Genomic DNA, 18,480 nt, shown 5'->3' on the forward strand with positions numbered 1-18,480 from the left:
TGTATCGCACTGGCTCTTATTATTGCTCATCTACGGGACTTAGTGGGGTGGGGAAGATGTTGGAATGAAGGTTAAAATGGTTTTCCAGATATATACCTTTGTGATACAGATATATAGATTTGATACCAAGTAGTCTGAACTTTTAACCAATCTCCCACAAAAGGAAGACAAAATAAGGATTCCTGAAAGATTTATCTCTGCTCAGGATTATTATTTAGCATTTAGCACAGTGACATTACGGCTGCATTCCGAACTACATTTTCCTTAATATTGCAGCTATCTTGGATTGAAAGTATTCCTCTAGACAGGGTGTGTTTACTTTTCACTTACATTACAATTCAGACAAAAATTGTACCATTTTTTTTAATGTGCATCTATCCTGAATAGGAATGTTGGCATTAAATCTTTGAGCTGAATCACTTAGATAATTTTCTGCCAAAAAATGTTTCTAAGAGCAGTGCTTGGAATTCTTTTTAATGTACAAGCAGATCATTGGAAACCCTCCAAAGAACCTTGGGAAATAGGATAAAAGAAAGTTTCTTTTTCATTTTTTTTTTCTGGTAAAGGCTAAAGGACTAGGCGGTGAGTATACATCAAATTATGTTTACATTTCCTGAAAGAGAGACACATCTTTAAGGGTCAGGATATGTTGCAATAAGTTCCCACCAGGCATGCTAATTACACAATAAAACCAGCAGTTCAAGATGCTGCATGCAACTAAAACAGCCCTTCTTGGGAACAACCATTCTGAGACTGTTCTAGGTATATTCATAATTAAATTGCTATCGTTTCTATTTTTACATTGTGAACATTTTATGAACTTTCAATTGATTTTTAACCTGCTATATCTATTCTTATTGTAATTTGGTTGTATTTTATGGACTATATTTTATTTTTGATTTTATACATGTGTTTGTTCATTGGACTGTTACCCTGCCCCATTAGCTGTAAGGCTCCCTGGGCAAGTTTTACAGTTGCAATTACAATTTTTTTTACGAAATGCACACTGCCCAGAGAGCCCTAATTTGTCCGATATGTTGTGATGTAGAAATTAAATAAGCAAACCCTTCCCATAATACAAGCTGTCTGTAATATGATGGAGACACGTGCAATTTGTCTTGCAGGCCTCAGACTAGTTCTCCCGGAAAGGGCCACACAAGGCTACTGACCTGCCCCCAATGGGACCTGTGACTGCCATGGCTCAAGCCCACGGAGGTGTTACTCCGGTCAAGTGGGGATCGAGCCCCTGCATGGCCAAAGCAGCCGAAGAGGAGAGACTAGAGCAACGGTTGCAGGAAGGAAGCGTAGAAAGCCGTTCCTACAGGGAACCTGCTCTAGCCCAACAGGCCTGGGTGCTACTTCCTGACCCAGAGAACACCTTCCAGATCCATTTGGTTCATTGATCGGAGCAACCTGGAGAGGACGCCTGCCCTTGCTGATTCACAGGTGGCAGTTCAGACGGTTATTTCCTGCCTATGACTTGAGAGCACCTCCATACCTTTTCATCTGTTGGGAAAATGTCGGAAAACCATCACCTAATACTGGCGAGGAGATACAGGGACACTGTTCGGAGTGGAATTTGGAAGGATAACTGCACAGCGCTTATTCTTAAGCTGTGTTCTCGGCCAGCAGTCAGACAGAGGGGCAACCCAGGCAGATCCACAGGTGGAGGAGAAAGCACCCAAAAGGGATTAGGCGACCCTGACCTTCGCAGTTCTTCCCATCAGCTGTCACGTGAAATCCAGCATTGCAAACACAGTGAAAACTGCCATCTGTGTTTATGCACCGCCCGTTGTTACATATCCGGCCATTCTGCAAGCATTCATCAATATCTGGAAGAAAAAAGAATGGCAGTGTAAGCCCAGCCATCATGGCTAGCACTGCATTGTTTGCAAACCATAAATGCAATCCAACCAAAGCGGAGCATGTAAGTTCCTCTCATTTACATGGGGGAGACTAAAATTTCCCATTGAAACCAACAGGGCTTTAAAGGGTTTGACTCTGGCTGTGTTGCGCTTTTGGTGGAAACCAGGCCTCGCGATCCAGTTAGGGATGGATTGTTCTCACTGCCGTATCTGCTAGTGCCATCAGGGAACTGAAGTATCCCACTGGAAGCCATTGCTGGTGCTTCTCCGAAGTGTCAGCCCTTAGCACCTAAGTATCTGTCAGTCTGGTGGACAAGAAGCATCTCTGGCTCATGTTGAACTAGTCAACCCGTCACGTTTGTGCTGCACTCTTTTTCCGCAAGGAGCTCAGAGTGGGGCTTACATGAGGGGCACGCTCACAATAACCCAACGATACAGACTAGGCATTCACAAGATTTCTGATAATTGCCACCACTGGGTTGCTGAAAAGACAGCACAAAATGAAGATAACAAGCCCAATTTCTGTCCAGATTTGCTCGTAAAGCTTTGGGTGGGAAAATTTTGCCATACCATAACTTTTGAGCAAATAATACCAAAGAGGTCACCAAACTCTATTTGAAGGACGACAATAGATATAATAGTTTTAAAGCAGTGGGACAATCGCTGATCCAAGCATATCTTCCTTCCCCGGCACCTCTGAACAAAAAGGGATGAAATGATGGAAGGCCCTGATTGGTTAGTGCCCATTACCTCACGAAAAGAAAAACAAAAAAGTCACCTCCACAGAAATTTTGTAGTTTAAAAGAAAAAAGATCCACATTTTTAACTTTAAAAAGAAGAATGAATAGCATTTAATTTGATATTTCCAGATGTTGTTGGACCGCAAATTTCATCCTCACTGATCCCTGCCCATGCTGGCTGGGACTAACAGAAGCTGGAGTGCAGGAAAGTATGGCGAGCACCAACTTCCCCACCTGTGCTCTCCCTGAGCACATTTTGATTAAACGTATGCTTATTGTAGTGATGCGAGGCATTAACAATAGTGGGGAAAGTGTCGCTCTCCAGATGATGCAGGATTGCATCAGTGTAATCAATGCCAAGTGATGATCAGAGCTGCGGACCAACAAAAACTGGAGGGGTCATGCATTGCCATCCCTGAATTAAACAAAGCTGCAAAGGATTTTTTACATCAGTTCTGAAAAGCATTTTTTATCTTCAGATTGATTATACAAAACATGCCTATTCCACAACAGCATCTGGTAGAAGGTAAGCTTTCTGCCTTCTCTGCCATAATTCAAATTTAGCAGCCACCGTAACTTCAAACACTGCTTTAGGAATTCATGAGCGCATGAACAAAGATTTAACCAAGTTGAAAGTGTTGTACTAGGAGTCTCACACCAGCTTTCTGAGCTTTCAAAAAAGTCAAAGAAACTACCAGAAGTAAGAGAAATTCCTTCTCAGGTAAAAACATTTGCAAGGTATGAAAGTCATTTTGTCCACCAAATCTGCTAGTCAACGACCACAAGAAGCTGAGAAAGCAATGGGGGCAGGGAGATGACACACTGCACAGAACTATCAGCAAAAACAACAGCCCTGGGTTGAGCTTTCCGCCACTTCTACCATCTATAGTACAACCTTCTTGTGCCCTATGTCATTGGCTACCACCACCAGTATCTCAGTGATGGAGCAGGTACACCAACAAAGGCCCCGGGACTCAAAGTTAATTCCAATATATATTATAGAAAGGGAGCACTAAATGTCCAGAAGCCATTCTTAGGAGATGCAACATGTAGGAGGTAGATATCCAAAGACAGGAGCTGATGCTCAGTCCGACTCCCAACTTTTTCTTTCTTCCGATGACCTTCCAGTTAAATCTGAGGTAGTTCTTTGTATACTTTTGGCCCATCGTCTAAATATTCCACTGGAGTACTTGTACATCTGCTGTTCTTTGCATACAACAAATAATCTGACTCCAGTGGTTTTGTTTTTTGAGGCTTTTTGGCAAAAGGGCGGGCCTTTGTTGAGCCTCTCTTTTTCACTTGCAGCCAGTACGGCTTAGTCTTGTTTTCTCTAGGCTTTGTCTTTTAATTCTTTGTTTCTTTTTCAGAGCTCCTTAATCCTGTGGAGATTTCTAGATCTGTGCTTTCCTTCTGCATTGTCCTTATTATATTTTTAACCAACATATAATACCCCTAATTACATCTTCAAGCTTCACAGAGAAAGTCAACAGAATTGAATAGCTCCATGTTGACTTCAAACATAGTTTTACTGCATGGCCACCCTTAATTCTCCAGCCACATACATGACATAAAATGATCCAGTATTTTCCATCCATATTTGATTTTCTTTTCCATTTATGGCACAAGAGTTCTGGGATAAAGAAGGTATCCCTGCTCTTGATTTCAAAGACATGATGATCCAAATGTCCTAAGTGCCATATATTGGTGGCCTAAATGAAGGCAACTCTCCATTTGTATTGAAGAAGGTTGTGATAAATCCTCATTCCCTGGAAGCTTTTGATCTGAACCATTACAGACCAGCTTCTAACTTTCCTTCCTACGCAAGGTGATGAATGACACTGATCTCCAGGATGAAATACATGTTCTGGAACCATTTCCATCTTGGGTTCAGACAATTTGCAACACTGGTGACCAATTTTTGTCAGAAGAGAGGCAGGGGGAGTGTGGCCCCATCAATGTCTTCACTGGTTTACACATCATGGAATACCCACAGGAATTAGGAGCACAGGGGAGGGAGGTGCTGCTTTGTAGTGGGACTGTTCCAGTTTTACAAACAGATTCCACAAAGTGGTGATGGGACCGTTAATACACCATGGACCTCTGGAAAAGTCTGTTCAATCCACCCTCTAACATCTATATAAAACTTTTGGGAGATATTATCCAAGAATTTGGGGTGGGAAGATTACATTTTATTAGCATTGGTTGGTGCGCAATCTGTACCCCTTTCTTGACCTGACAACCGTAATACTCTCCACATGGGGCCACCTTTGATGTTCCCCACATGGGTCTGCCTCTGAAGACAGTCCACAAACTAAGTAGCTCAGGATTCAGTAGGCCATTTTTGTCTGAGGCTACAGAAGAAACAACCAATAATACCAATTCTCCAAGAATGCCACTGGAATTTGATCAACAGCCATGCTAGCTAGGACTGAAGGACACTGGAATCCAGCATCATATGGATGGTCACACACTCTCCATCCTGACTCTAGGTCATTTGAGATAACATCTTCTCCCGTACCTATAACAAGGGGCCCCAAAAAGATTTCACTACTGGGTGGGGGCAATTTTGCCCTCAGTTCTAAGTAGGGCCTTCGCAGTGGTGTCTTCCACCTTGCAGAGTTCTCTTCCAAGATGAATTGCATCGGTGCTTTTTTCTTCCTTGGTCATTCTGTTTATTCATTTAATACATTTCTTCATGCTTTACAATGTAATATAAGCCCAAAGCAACCGTTACCTCTTGCTAGCTTGAGTTTTATTATTGTTGTATGACATTCTGGGAACTATATACTTGAAAAATAGCATCTACCAGAAATTAAGAAAAAGGTCCAAATGACTTCATCAAAGAATAGGACATATTTCTGATCTTAGTATCTCTATGATAGTTTGTGTACTTATATGGAATGGGACTCTACCTCGGCATTCAGTCCTCATCAAGGTGCTCTGATATCCAGGTCGGCACTGGCATATGTAAGATCCTTGTGTGTTTACACAGTCTCCGCCGATACAGGGATTCCGCTCACACTCATCAATGTCTGAAAGATACAGGAAGCACTTTTAGGAGGCTTTTGCTCAGCAAGGGCTCCAACCTACATTTTTATTTCAGTAGTTTGTTTTACATATGCCAAGCATCCTTTCCTTGAATCAGTAAAAAAAGAACTGTATTATTTAGTGCTCAAACTTTAGGAAACCTCTCTCTCCTGCCGGTTACCTTTCACCAATGTTAATTCTATGCTATGCACCATTCTTGCTGGAAAAGTCTATATTCCAGATCTGGAATGTATGCTACAGGATTTTCCCCTAGATAAATTAAAATTACGTTTTTTGAACTTATCCTCCAAATCATGCCTTGACAAGATTCTTTTCTTAAATGCAAACTTCTTCAACCCCAGGTTCAGTCAATTTCTGACTACAGCATTTTCAAATTTCAGTTTCTGGCACTAAACAACAGGGGACTGAAATGGAGAAGACTCTCCCGTTACTGTCAATGCTAAAACACTTCTGAAATGAGGCCAAGGGAGGAAGAGATGGAAAACTATTGCTGTGCTGAGATGCAGGAACATTGCTAGTATTTTTCATTTTAAAGTATCTTAACTGGTCAATAGGGTTTTTAAAGAATTAAAACAGGAAGAAGCAACCTTTTATGGAAAAAGTATTTCGGAAAGCTGATGCTTTTAAACTTATGGTAAGAAAAAAAAACACACACACACATACCAATGCATTCCCCTCTGAGGTCCAGTTCAAATCCTTTCCTGCATTCACAGCGATAACTCCCAGGGGTTGGGACACAGCGTCCATTAATGCAGAGATTCTGGTACAGCTGGCAGAAGTTCACTTGAGGTCGTGTGACGTTAACTGATACGATACCTGGAACCAACGTTTAAAAGAGAACCTTTAACACCTGCTAAACTGTATCTGTGTTTGTTATTTATTTATTCTAAACATTCAGGAGCTGCCTCTCATCATCAAATCATTATCCATCACTAACAAAATCCATCCATCATTAAAATAAAGTGTGAAGAGGGAAACAAGGATCAACAAAGCTAGGTATTAAAATCAACAAACTCAGAGCAGTCTGCAGCTGCCCCTGAAACCTCAGGAGAGACTGACAGTCTAAGTAATAAAGATTCAACTCTCACTCACCAAGAGATGCCTTCTAAGGTGCCAATTACTTGAAATGGGTGGTAAAAACCCGCGTATCTTGCACACTGCCCACCTAGTTCTCCCTCTCAAGTGGTCTTGCTGCACGTTTCCACTCCTGGGGACCTCCTACGCTCAGCAACAAGCCCATTTAACAATCGAGCAAGTGGGTGGGACCCGCACAGCCCTCCGTGTGGCTTGCCCTGCCAGCACGAACTCAACGCATGGCGGTGGGCCATTTCCAGCTCCACAGGGAAAGGGTAAAAGTCCTGGGAACCTCACACTGTGTTTCTAAGGAAGCAAAGTCAGCCAGGGTTGTTGGGGGAGTGGGGAGCTGCTGCTTAGTTCCAAGTGTAGCCATTTTAATTTAAATCCCTGCTTCTCAGCTGTTGGAATTAGACTGTACCCTTAGCTAATGTATCACAGACTTGATTCTGCTCTGGTCAAGTCATTCCCCTGCTCTTTTCACCACTAGTTCTCATCATCACCTCATGGCAAAGGATTTCTCTGCAACACCAGATGCCATCACCTGATGCAGGTGTGTGCAACGCATCATGGATCTCACAACCCTAGAGCCACTCAGCAATATTTGTTACCCCAAAGCTTCTACCCTGGCTCAGTTAGGATATCTCCCCAGGCATCATCCCTCTGGCTCTGTAAGATTAGGTGAGGATACTTAACAATATTCCTAAACTGGTTTGGGGCTCCCTCCCCCTCCCTCCCCGGAACACCTGCTGCACCGCACCGCCACCACTGCCGCCGGACCTGAGGCACACCGCCGAGCCGGGGGCCAGCTGATGCCGCTGACGCGGCCACCGCTGGGCCACCCCGGGCACGGAGGACGCCAGGGCCACGCCAGGGCCGCCGTCGATGGTGCGGAGGAGGGTGCCGCCAACTCGCCACTGGGCGGGTTTCCGCGCCCCTCTCTGCCCCCCACCCCGCCGGCGTTGGTGAGAGCAACGCCGGATCGGGGCGGGGCGTGCAGGCGGGCGCCGGCTTAACCCGCTGGGCGACGGCCAAAGGGCGGTCGCCGCTGTTTGTGACCGTTCGTGGCCGTGTGGGGCTGGGCTGGCGGGTGGCTAGGTCGGTGGGTGGAATTTTGAATTTTGTATTGGGGGGGGTAGATGGGGAGTTTTTTACTGTTTTAAAGTTTTATTGTATTTTAATTTGTTTTTATGGAGTCGTCCCTGGCCATGTCGATGGTTGAGTTTCCTGAGGAGTGCATGGGCGCTGCCATTGGGGTGGTCACGGGCAATGGACTTTACAGCGGTGGGGGCTTAATGTGTCCACGTAGAAGAAGGAGGGACAGATGGCTGACAGCTGTCCCTCCTTCTGGTTCTGCCCCCAGCCAGAGGGTTCCAGGTAGTCTTGTCAACCGCCCCTCGGGCCTGACGGTGCTGCTGCTCAATGCCAGGGCGGTCCACAATAGATCTTCCCTCATCCATGACTTGATTGTGGAGGAGGGGGCCGACCTGGCTTCCATAACAGAGACCTGGGCGGGAGGGGGGGGATGTCGCCCTCTCTCAAATGTGCCCACCCGGGTATCTGGTTCAGCACCGTCCACACCTGGAGGGGAGGGGAGGGGGGGTCCCTTTGGTTTACCGAGCCTCCATCTCCCTCATGGGTCTTCCAGTCCCTTCAAGACCAGGGCTGGAGTGCCTCTACTTGGTGTTGGGCGACCGAGACAGACTGGGGATTCTGTTGGTGTACTGTGCACCCTTCTGCCCAACAGTCTCCCTGCCTGAGCTGATGGAGATCATCTCAGACCTGTTGTTGAGGACCCCCAGGATGTTGGTCCTGGGGGACTTCAATCTCCATGCCGAGACTGGTCTGACTGGGGCGGCTCAGGACTTCATGGCCTCCATGATGGCCATGGGGCTGTCTCAACATGTCACAGGCCCAACCCATGAACGTTGACACACTCTGGACCTGGTTTTCTCGACGGGGCAAGAAGAGGGTGGTCTGAGGGTGAAGAATTTATGCCTGACACCCCTGTCATGGTCAGATCACGTCCTCGTGAGGTTTGTGCTCGAGAGCGGCCTCTCCCTCTGTAAGGGTGCGGACCCGATTGTGTGGGTCCGCCCATGGAGCTGGATGGATCCGGATGGATTCCTGAAGGCCCTGGGGGAGTTTCCGGCTGACAAGACTGGTGCTCCTGTCGAGGCTCTGGTCGAACTGTGGAACGGGGAGATGACTAGGGCTGTTGACACGATCACTCCTAAGCGTCCTCTCCCACCAGGCAGAGCCCGCTCTTCCCCTTGGTATACATCTGAATTGCGGGCGATGAAGCAGGCTGGGAGGCGGCTAGAGCGTAGGTGGAGGAGATCACGGGATGAATCTGACTGAACACACTTAAGAGCCCATTATCGGGCCTATGCTGTGGTGGTGAGGGCGGCGAAAAAGACATTCTTTTCCGTTTCCATTGCCTCCTCAAAATGCCATCCGGCAGAGCTTTTTTGAGTGGTACAAGGCCTGGTCTGCCCTGGCCCTAAGAAAGATCTGGTTCCACCCTCGAAGGCCCGCTGTGACGACTTTGCCAAGCATTTCAGGGAGAAAATCGCTCAGATTCGTCACGAGCTAGACTCTACTAGTGATTTAGAGGCTTCTGGGGAGATACCAATGTCGCCGTCTGGTCCAAAATTAATGGATGAATTTCAGTTATTGCGGCCTGATGTGGACAAGGTGCTTGGACGAGTACATCCCACCACTTGCCTATTGGACCCTTGCCCATCTTGGTTAATAAACAACACCAAGCACAGGATTGGGATCTGGATCTTGGAAGTGGTTAATGCTTCTTTGAGGGAGGGTCGGGTACCTGCCCCTTTAAAGGAGGCGGTAGTCCAACCGGTCCTGAAGAAAGCGTCACTGGATCCAGAGATGGCCACTAATTATAGACCAGTGGCCAACATCCCGTTTCTGGGCAAGGTGTTGGAGCAGGTGGTGGTGGGACAACTCCAAGCACTCTTGGATGAAACTGATTATCTGGACCCATTTCAGTCTGACTTCAGACCCAGGTACAGTACTGGATCTGCCTTGGTCGCCCTGTACGATGACCTGTGCAGGGAGAAGGACAGGGGGAGTGCGTCCCTGTTGGTTCTTCTGGACCTCTCAGCGGCTTTCGATACCATCGACCATGGTATCCTTCTGGATAGGCTAGCAGGACTGGGGGTCGGAGGCAATGGCCAAAGGTGTTGCTGGGGGACTATGGCTCTGCACCATGGCAGCTATGCCATGGAGTACCGCAGGGGTCCATTTTGTCCCCTTTGCTGTTTAACATCTACATGAAACTGCTGGGAGAGGTCATCAGGAGGTGTGGGCTGCGGAATCACCGGTACGCTGATGATACCCAGCTCTACCTGTCGTTTTCCACCAATCCAGGTGAGGCAGTGGCTGTACTGAACCGGTGCCTGGCCGAGGTAAGGGAATGGATGAGGGCCAATAAACGGAAGCTCAATCCAGACAAGACGGAGGTCCTGTTGGTTGGCAGATCAGGCTTCGGGGAGGGTGAATTGAACCTAGTCCTGAATGGGGTTGCACTCCCTCTTAGGGACAAGATTCGCAGCTTGGGAGTGCTCCTCGACCCAGAGCTTTCACTTGAAGCTCAGGTGACAGCGGTTGTGAGGAGCGCTTTCTTTCAGCTTCGGCTGATCCATCAGCTGCGCCCCTACCTGGAGTACGACTGCCTGGCGACAGTGACACACACGTTGGTGACTTCCCGACTTGACTTCTGTAACACGCTCTACGTGGGGCTACCCTTGAAGATGGTCCGGATACTTCAACTGGTTCAAAATAGAGCTGCCAGGCTGCTGACGGGGACTGGGCGTTATGTTCACATGACTCCAGTCCTCCGTCAGCTTCACTGGCTTCCCTTTGAAGTCCGGGCCCAACTCAAAGTGTTGGTGATGACGTATAAAGCCCTAAACGGCTTGGGTCCTGGTTACCTGAAGGAGTGCTTACGTCCATATATGCCCGCCCACCCCTTGAGATCTGTGGGAGAGGCCCTTCTCCAGGAACCCTCTGTGAAGGAAATTAGGAGGGTGAGTACTCAGAGGAGGGATTTCTCTGCGGTGGCACCCAATCTATGGAATGCGCTCCCCAGAGAGGTCCGCCTGGCGATGTCGTTATTTGTTTTCGACGCCAGGCGAAGACCTTTTTATTCAAATGTCATTTTAATTGTTAATAGTATTTATTCATTTTATTCTTTGGCCAGGGCGACTTAATTTATACTGTTAATTTATATTATTTTATGGAAGTTTATTTATGGATGTGAGCTGCCCCGAGGCTTCGGCGAATGGGGTGGCATAGAAGTCTCCTAAATAAATAAATAAACACCAGATCCAAACTTACAGAGTATTAATGCTCTAAGAACCAGTCCATTGCAAGTACAAAGAGAAAGCAAATATCAAAACCCTTAGGTGCCACTGTGAAATTCTGCTGCCCTGGGATTTGTCCTTCCTGCTTTCAGCTGTAAAGGGAAGGAAACCACTAGCAAGTAGTCAACCAAAACTGTTTTTGAACGTGGGTGTTAATTACAGGACTATTCAGGGAGAAAACAACTTTTTCTATTTTTGTTTTACCTGGTATTGGTGGTCTGTGGGATGGCACGGGCTCTGGTGGCAATACTGGTTGAAATATGTCAGGTGGGAAGACGGGGATGCCCGGTGTTTCCGGTCTGCCTGGCATCAGGCTGCCAAGTATGCATAATTTGCGGAACTCCTCTGTAATGGATATTCTCATTATTAGTAATGGTAACGTTAATTTCATTTCTGCAGCACCCAATAGCAGAAGTTCTCTGAGTGGTTTATAGCAATTCATAACAGCCTCAAAGGACAAACACAGTTCAAACAACATTACCAAATGAAAAGTGATTTCTCATTAATTTATGTTGACTTTATACCCCATTTATTGTCAAGCAGAGTTGCAAATATGCTCTATTATGTAGTCTAAATAATACCATCTGTTAAGTTTGTGCCTTAAGTTTTAAGTTCTGTTTCCCATCACCACTTAACGATCTCTCGATTATCTGCTTCTCACTAAAGTAAGTCTTTAAAAAATAACTTGTTTGTATCAGGCAACCCACCAATGAGCATTTGCTGCATTATAATTACAGGGATCAATAACTAATCAATCAATAAGTGCATTGGCTGCTTTGCACTTAAAATAATGCCAGCGCTACTGAGAAAATGCATTGCCATTGAAGAACCGGCAGCCACGAATATTTCCTCAACCCTGTGAGCAAATCTCCATTCGAAATATCTATGTGATTGTTAAAGTGTTCTGTTTTCCCATGAGAGCTGGGCAGCATGTCCTGTGCAGAACCTAAAAGAGTGACGTGCGTATCTGTAACTGTAACTCCCCCGTGCATCTGAGCGGTTCCATACCAGTAGAACGGATGGGACACATTTCTGGGGCACTTGTTGCTCCAGGAGACCAACATCGTCCCGAGTCACAACAGCACTGTATTTTGGTTAACACCTGCTGGAGCTGGTTGCTGCAGCGGCCGTTGGTGAGCGAGGAAAAGCAGTATCCAGGACGTACATCTGTCACGGGAGAGAGCGGACACATCATTCACCTCAGGAGAAGAGCCTTTTAATTGACAAAGGATACCTTTGTGCTCACACATGTCTTTCAACTGACCATGAACCAGTTAAAGAAAGTAGTTTCCGAACATTCAGTATTTCACGCAATGACACAGTGCAGGTGGAGTGTATAAGTTTAGCTAGACTGTCACTTCTGCACACAGTCGTTCTTCCCTGACCAATTCCATCCTCTCAACCTTAGCCATAGCTAGTTCTACGCTAGATGTTTTGCCCAGTTCAATAGGTCTGGCTAGCGTTATTTTGCTATTGCAAATGTGCAGATGAGAGATCCAAACTATCTGTAGATAATTAGTCGTTGTTTTGCATGTAGCACGTTTCTTCTTGAAAATAATGCTGAGATCTAAGAATGGCTTAGGGCCTGGAATACTGTTTTCACAACTTCTTGTCATCACTTAACACCCAACTATTGAATTAAAATGCTTGTCTCATTATATACAGAAAAGTGAAACCAAGCTTGGAATCTGTAAGGCATCCTCCCACACAGAGGACGCAATTAAAATAGAAATGTTAGGCCCAAAGAGCCGAAACTTAACCAGGCCATTTTGCCACCCAAAATTAATGCTTGGAGAGAAGAGCATCTCAGGATCTATTGCAATGACCACGTGAAGCTGCTTCCTATTATGTCAGATCATTCATCTAGTTCAGTGAAGTGTACTCTGACTAGCCATTGCCCACTCTGTGGGGTTTCAGACAGAACCCTGCCTGGAGTTTCTAAGGAACTGATGCGGGGACCTTCGGTAGGCAGTGAGCGTGCTCCGTCATTGAGCTATGGCGCCAGTGTCAAAGAGGATGCTTCCGGACTGTGCACAGTTGCAGGTAATCTGAGCGATGCACCCAAATTCTCTGCAGCATTGGAAAGGAATCTGAGATCACGCTCTGGTTCACTGCATGCTCGAAGCGACCTTTTGGATTGTTGGTTGGCTTTGATTAGATACGGAAGAGAAAGACAGACAGGATCAGGGAGACACACTGCACTGGTTCAAAGTTAAGTTTAAAGGAAGCACATTCAATTAATACTGGAAAAATGTGTGCTGCTTGCTAGCTTCCAAAACTCAAAGAGGAAAGGGGTGTGCAGCTGTCAAGATACAGCCCAAGAGGCACCCATAAAAATGGGGTGGGTCTATGGGTCAGGGAAGGGTTTGCATTTCCCCATTAAACTGGATCATTAGTAAGTTATAACATATCCTCTTTGATTTCTAAACTACAAAGATATTAAAAACAGCCCTTGATGTGTGTGTGTGTGTGTGTGTGTGTGTGTGTGTTCAAATCCAAAATGAATCACCTCCCAAAGTAAATTCATTCCAGATTTCTAAGGAAAAAGTAAATTTTACAAGACTGGTCCTAACTCCATGTCAGTTTCGCTCTGCATGTTCCCCTCACATGAACCCTTTTGACATGGACTGATATGCTGGGTTTGCTTTGGGACTGTGCACGTATTACATTTCAAACAGACACACACAGAGAAACTGTCCAGACTTAACAAAAGAAAGACATTAAGTCACAAGAGAAGGATTGTTACAATCCTCTCATTTTTGCAAAAGGGAGTGGTTATTACTTCCTGCCTCCTTCTATCCTGAGAACTCTTCTGTCTTATTTTTCGTATCACATCTGTTAGAATACCCTAGCGTGTGGCAGCCAAAACATAGCACATGGGTATGTACCCTTATTCCTGCAGACTGCAGAATTATAAGAGGATTTTATATGCTGTTGCCATTTGTTTATAGATGCAAAATGCTTTTGAAACTCATTGTGCCATCTTTCAGGAACAAACAGGCTCAACACAAATTCTTGTATGTGATACTTTTCTACCTGCTGTAGGATGATATTAAAATATTGTATGCATATTTTGGATCACAAATAGCTCACATACATGGAAGTTATGAAGCAGTTTTCCTCATCATGGGTTCCAGTGCTGCCTACAACTCCTATCCTCTCTTATACTAGCTAGGGATAGTGGGAGTTGGTAGTTTTGGGGGGCTGTTTAAGACAAAACTCTCCCATTTCATACCTGGTTGCAGTGGGAATTGGACTGGGTCTTAGGCTTATATTCCTTTGAAGCACATTCAAAACCCAGGTTCAAGGGAGATCTCACAGAAGCTACCAATTCACGTATTCACTCCTGTGTGCAATGGTGGTTTTAAGGGGATACAAGAAAGAAATATGGGGGCCCAAAGCCTGGTCCAAATCTCATTGTCTTTATAGACGGGGAGAGAAGGAACAGCCTCTATGAGAAAGCTAACATCAAGAGACCACCGAGCTACAGAGAAAACAATGCATCCTCAAAATTCTGCATCCAAAGAGCCTACATGTTCATTAACAGAAGTTTCTAGCCATAAGTCCGTGATCTAATGTGAGCATCGACATTGCCATTCATGTCTGAGTCACGTGAATTCAAAGAGAGTCATTCCAAGTATCCTTTTGTATGGATCATCTTCCATACACACCTTCCATGTTAATATTTGTAATTCCTGACTCACCTATGCATCTGGAGCCATCTGGCGATGTGTAAAATCCAGAAGGGCATTTGCAAAAGTAACTGCTGACGGTGTTGGAACATTCTCCTCCTTCACAGATTCCAGGGATGGCACTGCACTCATCAATATCTACAGTTTAAACAAGAGAGAACGGTTTGATTTTGTTAACTGGCCGGTATCAAAGTATCTCCAACCCTTACTTTAATTTGCTTCATACAGTTGTTATCAAAGGCCAGACTCTTATTGCAGCAAATATTTCTTCAAACAGAAATTTCTGATGCAACATGACGTATAGACAGATCCAACCACATGGGTTTTTCCTGGTCAAACAATGATGCCAAAAAGAAAAGAGGCCATGGATGGGGTAGTGGTAAATACATGACGACAGAACAGTGTGTCCACATTTTTGTACTTTTTTTTTTTGCAAATCTACAGCACCCCCATATTTGAAATCTGTAATAAAATTCTAGCCACTGATCTCAAGAGGGACACTGCAGAGCTTGTTCAGGTGCAGAAAATGGCAACCAAAGTGATCAAGAGATTTCAGCATCTTGATGCTGAAAGGAATCTGAAAGCTAAAGCATCTGTAGCATTTTTGTTTAGAAAAAAAGAACTATCAACGCAATCTGATACATATTCAGTTACCCAGAAATAAGCACCACTGAGTTAAAGTCAGTTTATTCCCACCTGTGGATATAAGATTGCACTCCAAAAAAAGAATATGATAAGGCAAGAAGTATGCATTGCCCTTCTTGGACATATCCTTCTTGAGGACTTTCTAAAACTATTGGACTGTTGCCTGGTCAAGCAAGAACCTTCCATATTCATATTGCAGTCTCCACCCAAACAATCTGGTTGCTTTAAATGTTTCCAGCCGTAGTATGAGCAAGGCTTAATTGGTTCATTTGTGTGAAGAATCCACCCCAAAACATATGAAATTAAAATGGGTGAAAATAGGTCAGGTTTGGAGAATGTTTTCCTCACAGGTAAGGAAACTTGCTAAGGGGAGACCCCACACACCAGAAAATAAAGGTAGGATTGGATCCAGCCTTAACCATTCTTACAGGCTAGCTACTGAAATCACTGGGATCTAAATTAGTCACAACTAACATTTCTATTGATTTCAATGGGCCTACTAGAACTATTGTTGGATTCATCTCAGGGTTTTCAGATTAGAAGGTGATCTTTTCAAATACATGCTGAGGCATAACTTTATTTTTCTAGGAATACAAAGTAGGTCTCTGCTTCCCCATAATAAAAGCATATAAAAATTTTAATGGCCTTACTTTTTGCCTCATGTCACCAATGGCTGGAAAACCATCTGTCCCTATTTGCCATTACATCAATGAAATTAGAGTGCTTAAAATTATGACAATGCTGTTTATATTAATGTCAACGCCGATATAAACAGTGAAATGCTGTTTGCATTAGGCTTAGCCATAAAATAAAGTCTGGAGATTTTGCTTTCAATAAGGCCAGGCCCTCTGTAAACAGAAGCAATACCAACCTGAAGATAAACAATGCAGAGCTTGAGTCAGAAAATGCTTGTGCTTAGTCCCTTTGCGATCAGGACTGAAGTTATATCAAACATTCCAGTTGCTACTATTCAGCTCCGATCATAGCTGCTGCTGAGGCTTTGGGAGGTACAGAGTCTGGTCCGTACCCGGGAGCCCAGCGTCACCTAAGCACTGCACTCAGGAAGAAAGCCCCAAATGGTTCTTGGAAAAGGTCCAACCTGACCTCTTCCAGACTCCCAATAACGTACTGAGACTCTTCATTGTCATCATTACAACAGACGATGAAGACCAGGAATCCATGAATTATGGTTTGCAGGTCCCCTGGGGCTGCCAGCCAAGAAATGTGACATTGGCAACCAGCAATGCAAACTCCTAATGAAGACCAGCACCAACGTGTCACACTCTTTAGCAGACACAACCAACAGGAGGAAGAAAAGAAATGCCTTATGCAACATGGCACCAGGCTGTGTCTTCTGCTCCACACGCAAGTTACTGAGAGGTCAGGGCAGATAGTGGCCACCTCCCTTTCCTTTTGTGACCCCCTTAAGCAACTTTGTTTTATAATGGCAGAAGAGGACTATATTCTAGCTAAAACTGGAGGGGCTCAGGAGGTACGGTTTGAAGACTTCATCATGCACAGTCCCTACGGCGGCCACTTGTGGCTCACCAAAAAGAAACGAACACATGACCAAAAGAGGACAAACGCTTATCCTGGGTTTGTTGGTGCTGCTGCCCACCCAGCAGTCCAGCAGAAGCAAACAAAATTACTTTGGCAAAATGGCAGGAGAGGGAGAAACACAAATCAGGGGAAATAGTTTGTCTGTTTATCAGCTGAACCCACAAAACATGGTGAGCATATACCATCACTCAGCATCACACATAATGCAGCTGATGGGGAAGGGCTGCTCTGAAAGTAGAAAGCCTGGAACCCAATCATCTGGCATCATCTGGCCTGCTGAAGGCGCTTCCCTCTCAGCTCTCCTTCCACCACAATAGCTCACAAAGCAACCTGCCCCATGCTATATAGGCATGTTGATATGCTAAGCTTCACAAGGCTTTCTGCAGAGGCACAAAAGAGGGCATTTCTGCTGCAGAATGCACTGTCTTGGGCTACAAGCCACTCACTGTTTAGGTCTCTATATCATCCCCACGCGTTACAAAAGCTGTTAAGGTAAGCCCAACGTCTTCTCAAACGCCATTGCTATCCACTAAATAAATTATGAATGGCGCACTTGGCCTATTAGCCAAGAAAAAGAGAAATTGCTTTACTGAATATCTCTGCATTGTTTTCACAAAATGCCAACTTCCTGGTAAGAGCTTTCAGACCCCACATCCCTTCATTGCAGTTGAAGCTCTGGTACAGCATGTGCTCTTGAAGATGGCTGGATGATCCTTATGTTATTTAGCCTATGAGAACTTAAAAACAGCTGCAGAGCTCTTTGCTCAGTTTGGAATGTATGGGATTTGGGTTTTGCAAGCACGGATGCCCTAAGGGCGATCCAAGCTCAGCCCCTTCCACAAACCCAGTAGAGAAGAGGATGTGGATTTAAGTAAATCAGAAGAAGTAACATTAATTCCATATAATCCAATTGAACAAGTATCTGAAGTGAGCGGTCACTGAATGTCCCCTAGAAAAAATGCTCTTCCATTGGATGCCCGTTTGCCAACTGCTTTGGCAGGCAGCATGAAAGCTGCAATTGTCTGGAGCAAATTCTTTGCAAATGGGCTTACGGAAGACAAAATAAAAATGCCACATTAGCCGTTGCATGAAGATTATTATTTTAGCTAACTGTTTGATTTCCTCTATTACGGGGCACCCTGGCTGCAGGGTTACACCAGTCTTACCTTCAGAACAAACTGTGCAATATTGCAAGCTTAAGAGGGATTATACTTTACTAATATATAGTTCCGATTCTCTCTAATGAATGGTTTACCCAAGGTGAACATTCATTTTCTTAAACAAATCTACGGAAACACCGGCATGGTGCTGGATTAGCTTTAATGTTGAATCCATTGCTAGAAGAATCCCTGTCTGATAGAGGGACAGATACTGAGATGGAAGAGTAAGGAAAGATCTGTGGGCATCTGCTAAACATTTCCAAGAAAGGACAGAATGGGGTGGACTAGAAATCAGGGAGATGCTGTCT

General features: G+C 45.0%; 1 protein-coding gene across 1 annotated transcript in view; it reads right to left on the minus strand.

The window, feature by feature from the left end:
- Positions 1-18,480, minus strand: part of FBN1 (fibrillin 1) — a 207,410-nt gene that overhangs the window by 101,661 nt on the left and 87,269 nt on the right. Inside the window, exons 8-13 of the mRNA XM_044438822.1 lie at positions 14,820-14,945; positions 12,124-12,282; positions 11,320-11,460; positions 6,317-6,469; positions 5,518-5,637; positions 1,707-1,832 (exon numbers count right to left, since the gene is read on the minus strand). Of these exons, the coding sequence (XP_044294757.1) occupies positions 1,707-1,832; positions 5,518-5,637; positions 6,317-6,469; positions 11,320-11,460; positions 12,124-12,282; positions 14,820-14,945 (825 nt within the window). The remainder of the gene's footprint in view (positions 1-1,706; positions 1,833-5,517; positions 5,638-6,316; positions 6,470-11,319; positions 11,461-12,123; positions 12,283-14,819; positions 14,946-18,480) is intronic.

This window comes from Varanus komodoensis, unplaced genomic scaffold, assembly GCF_004798865.1.
Source record: "Varanus komodoensis strain SLA01 unplaced genomic scaffold, ASM479886v1 scaffold33, whole genome shotgun sequence".
Lineage (NCBI taxonomy): Eukaryota > Metazoa > Chordata > Lepidosauria > Squamata > Varanidae > Varanus > Varanus komodoensis.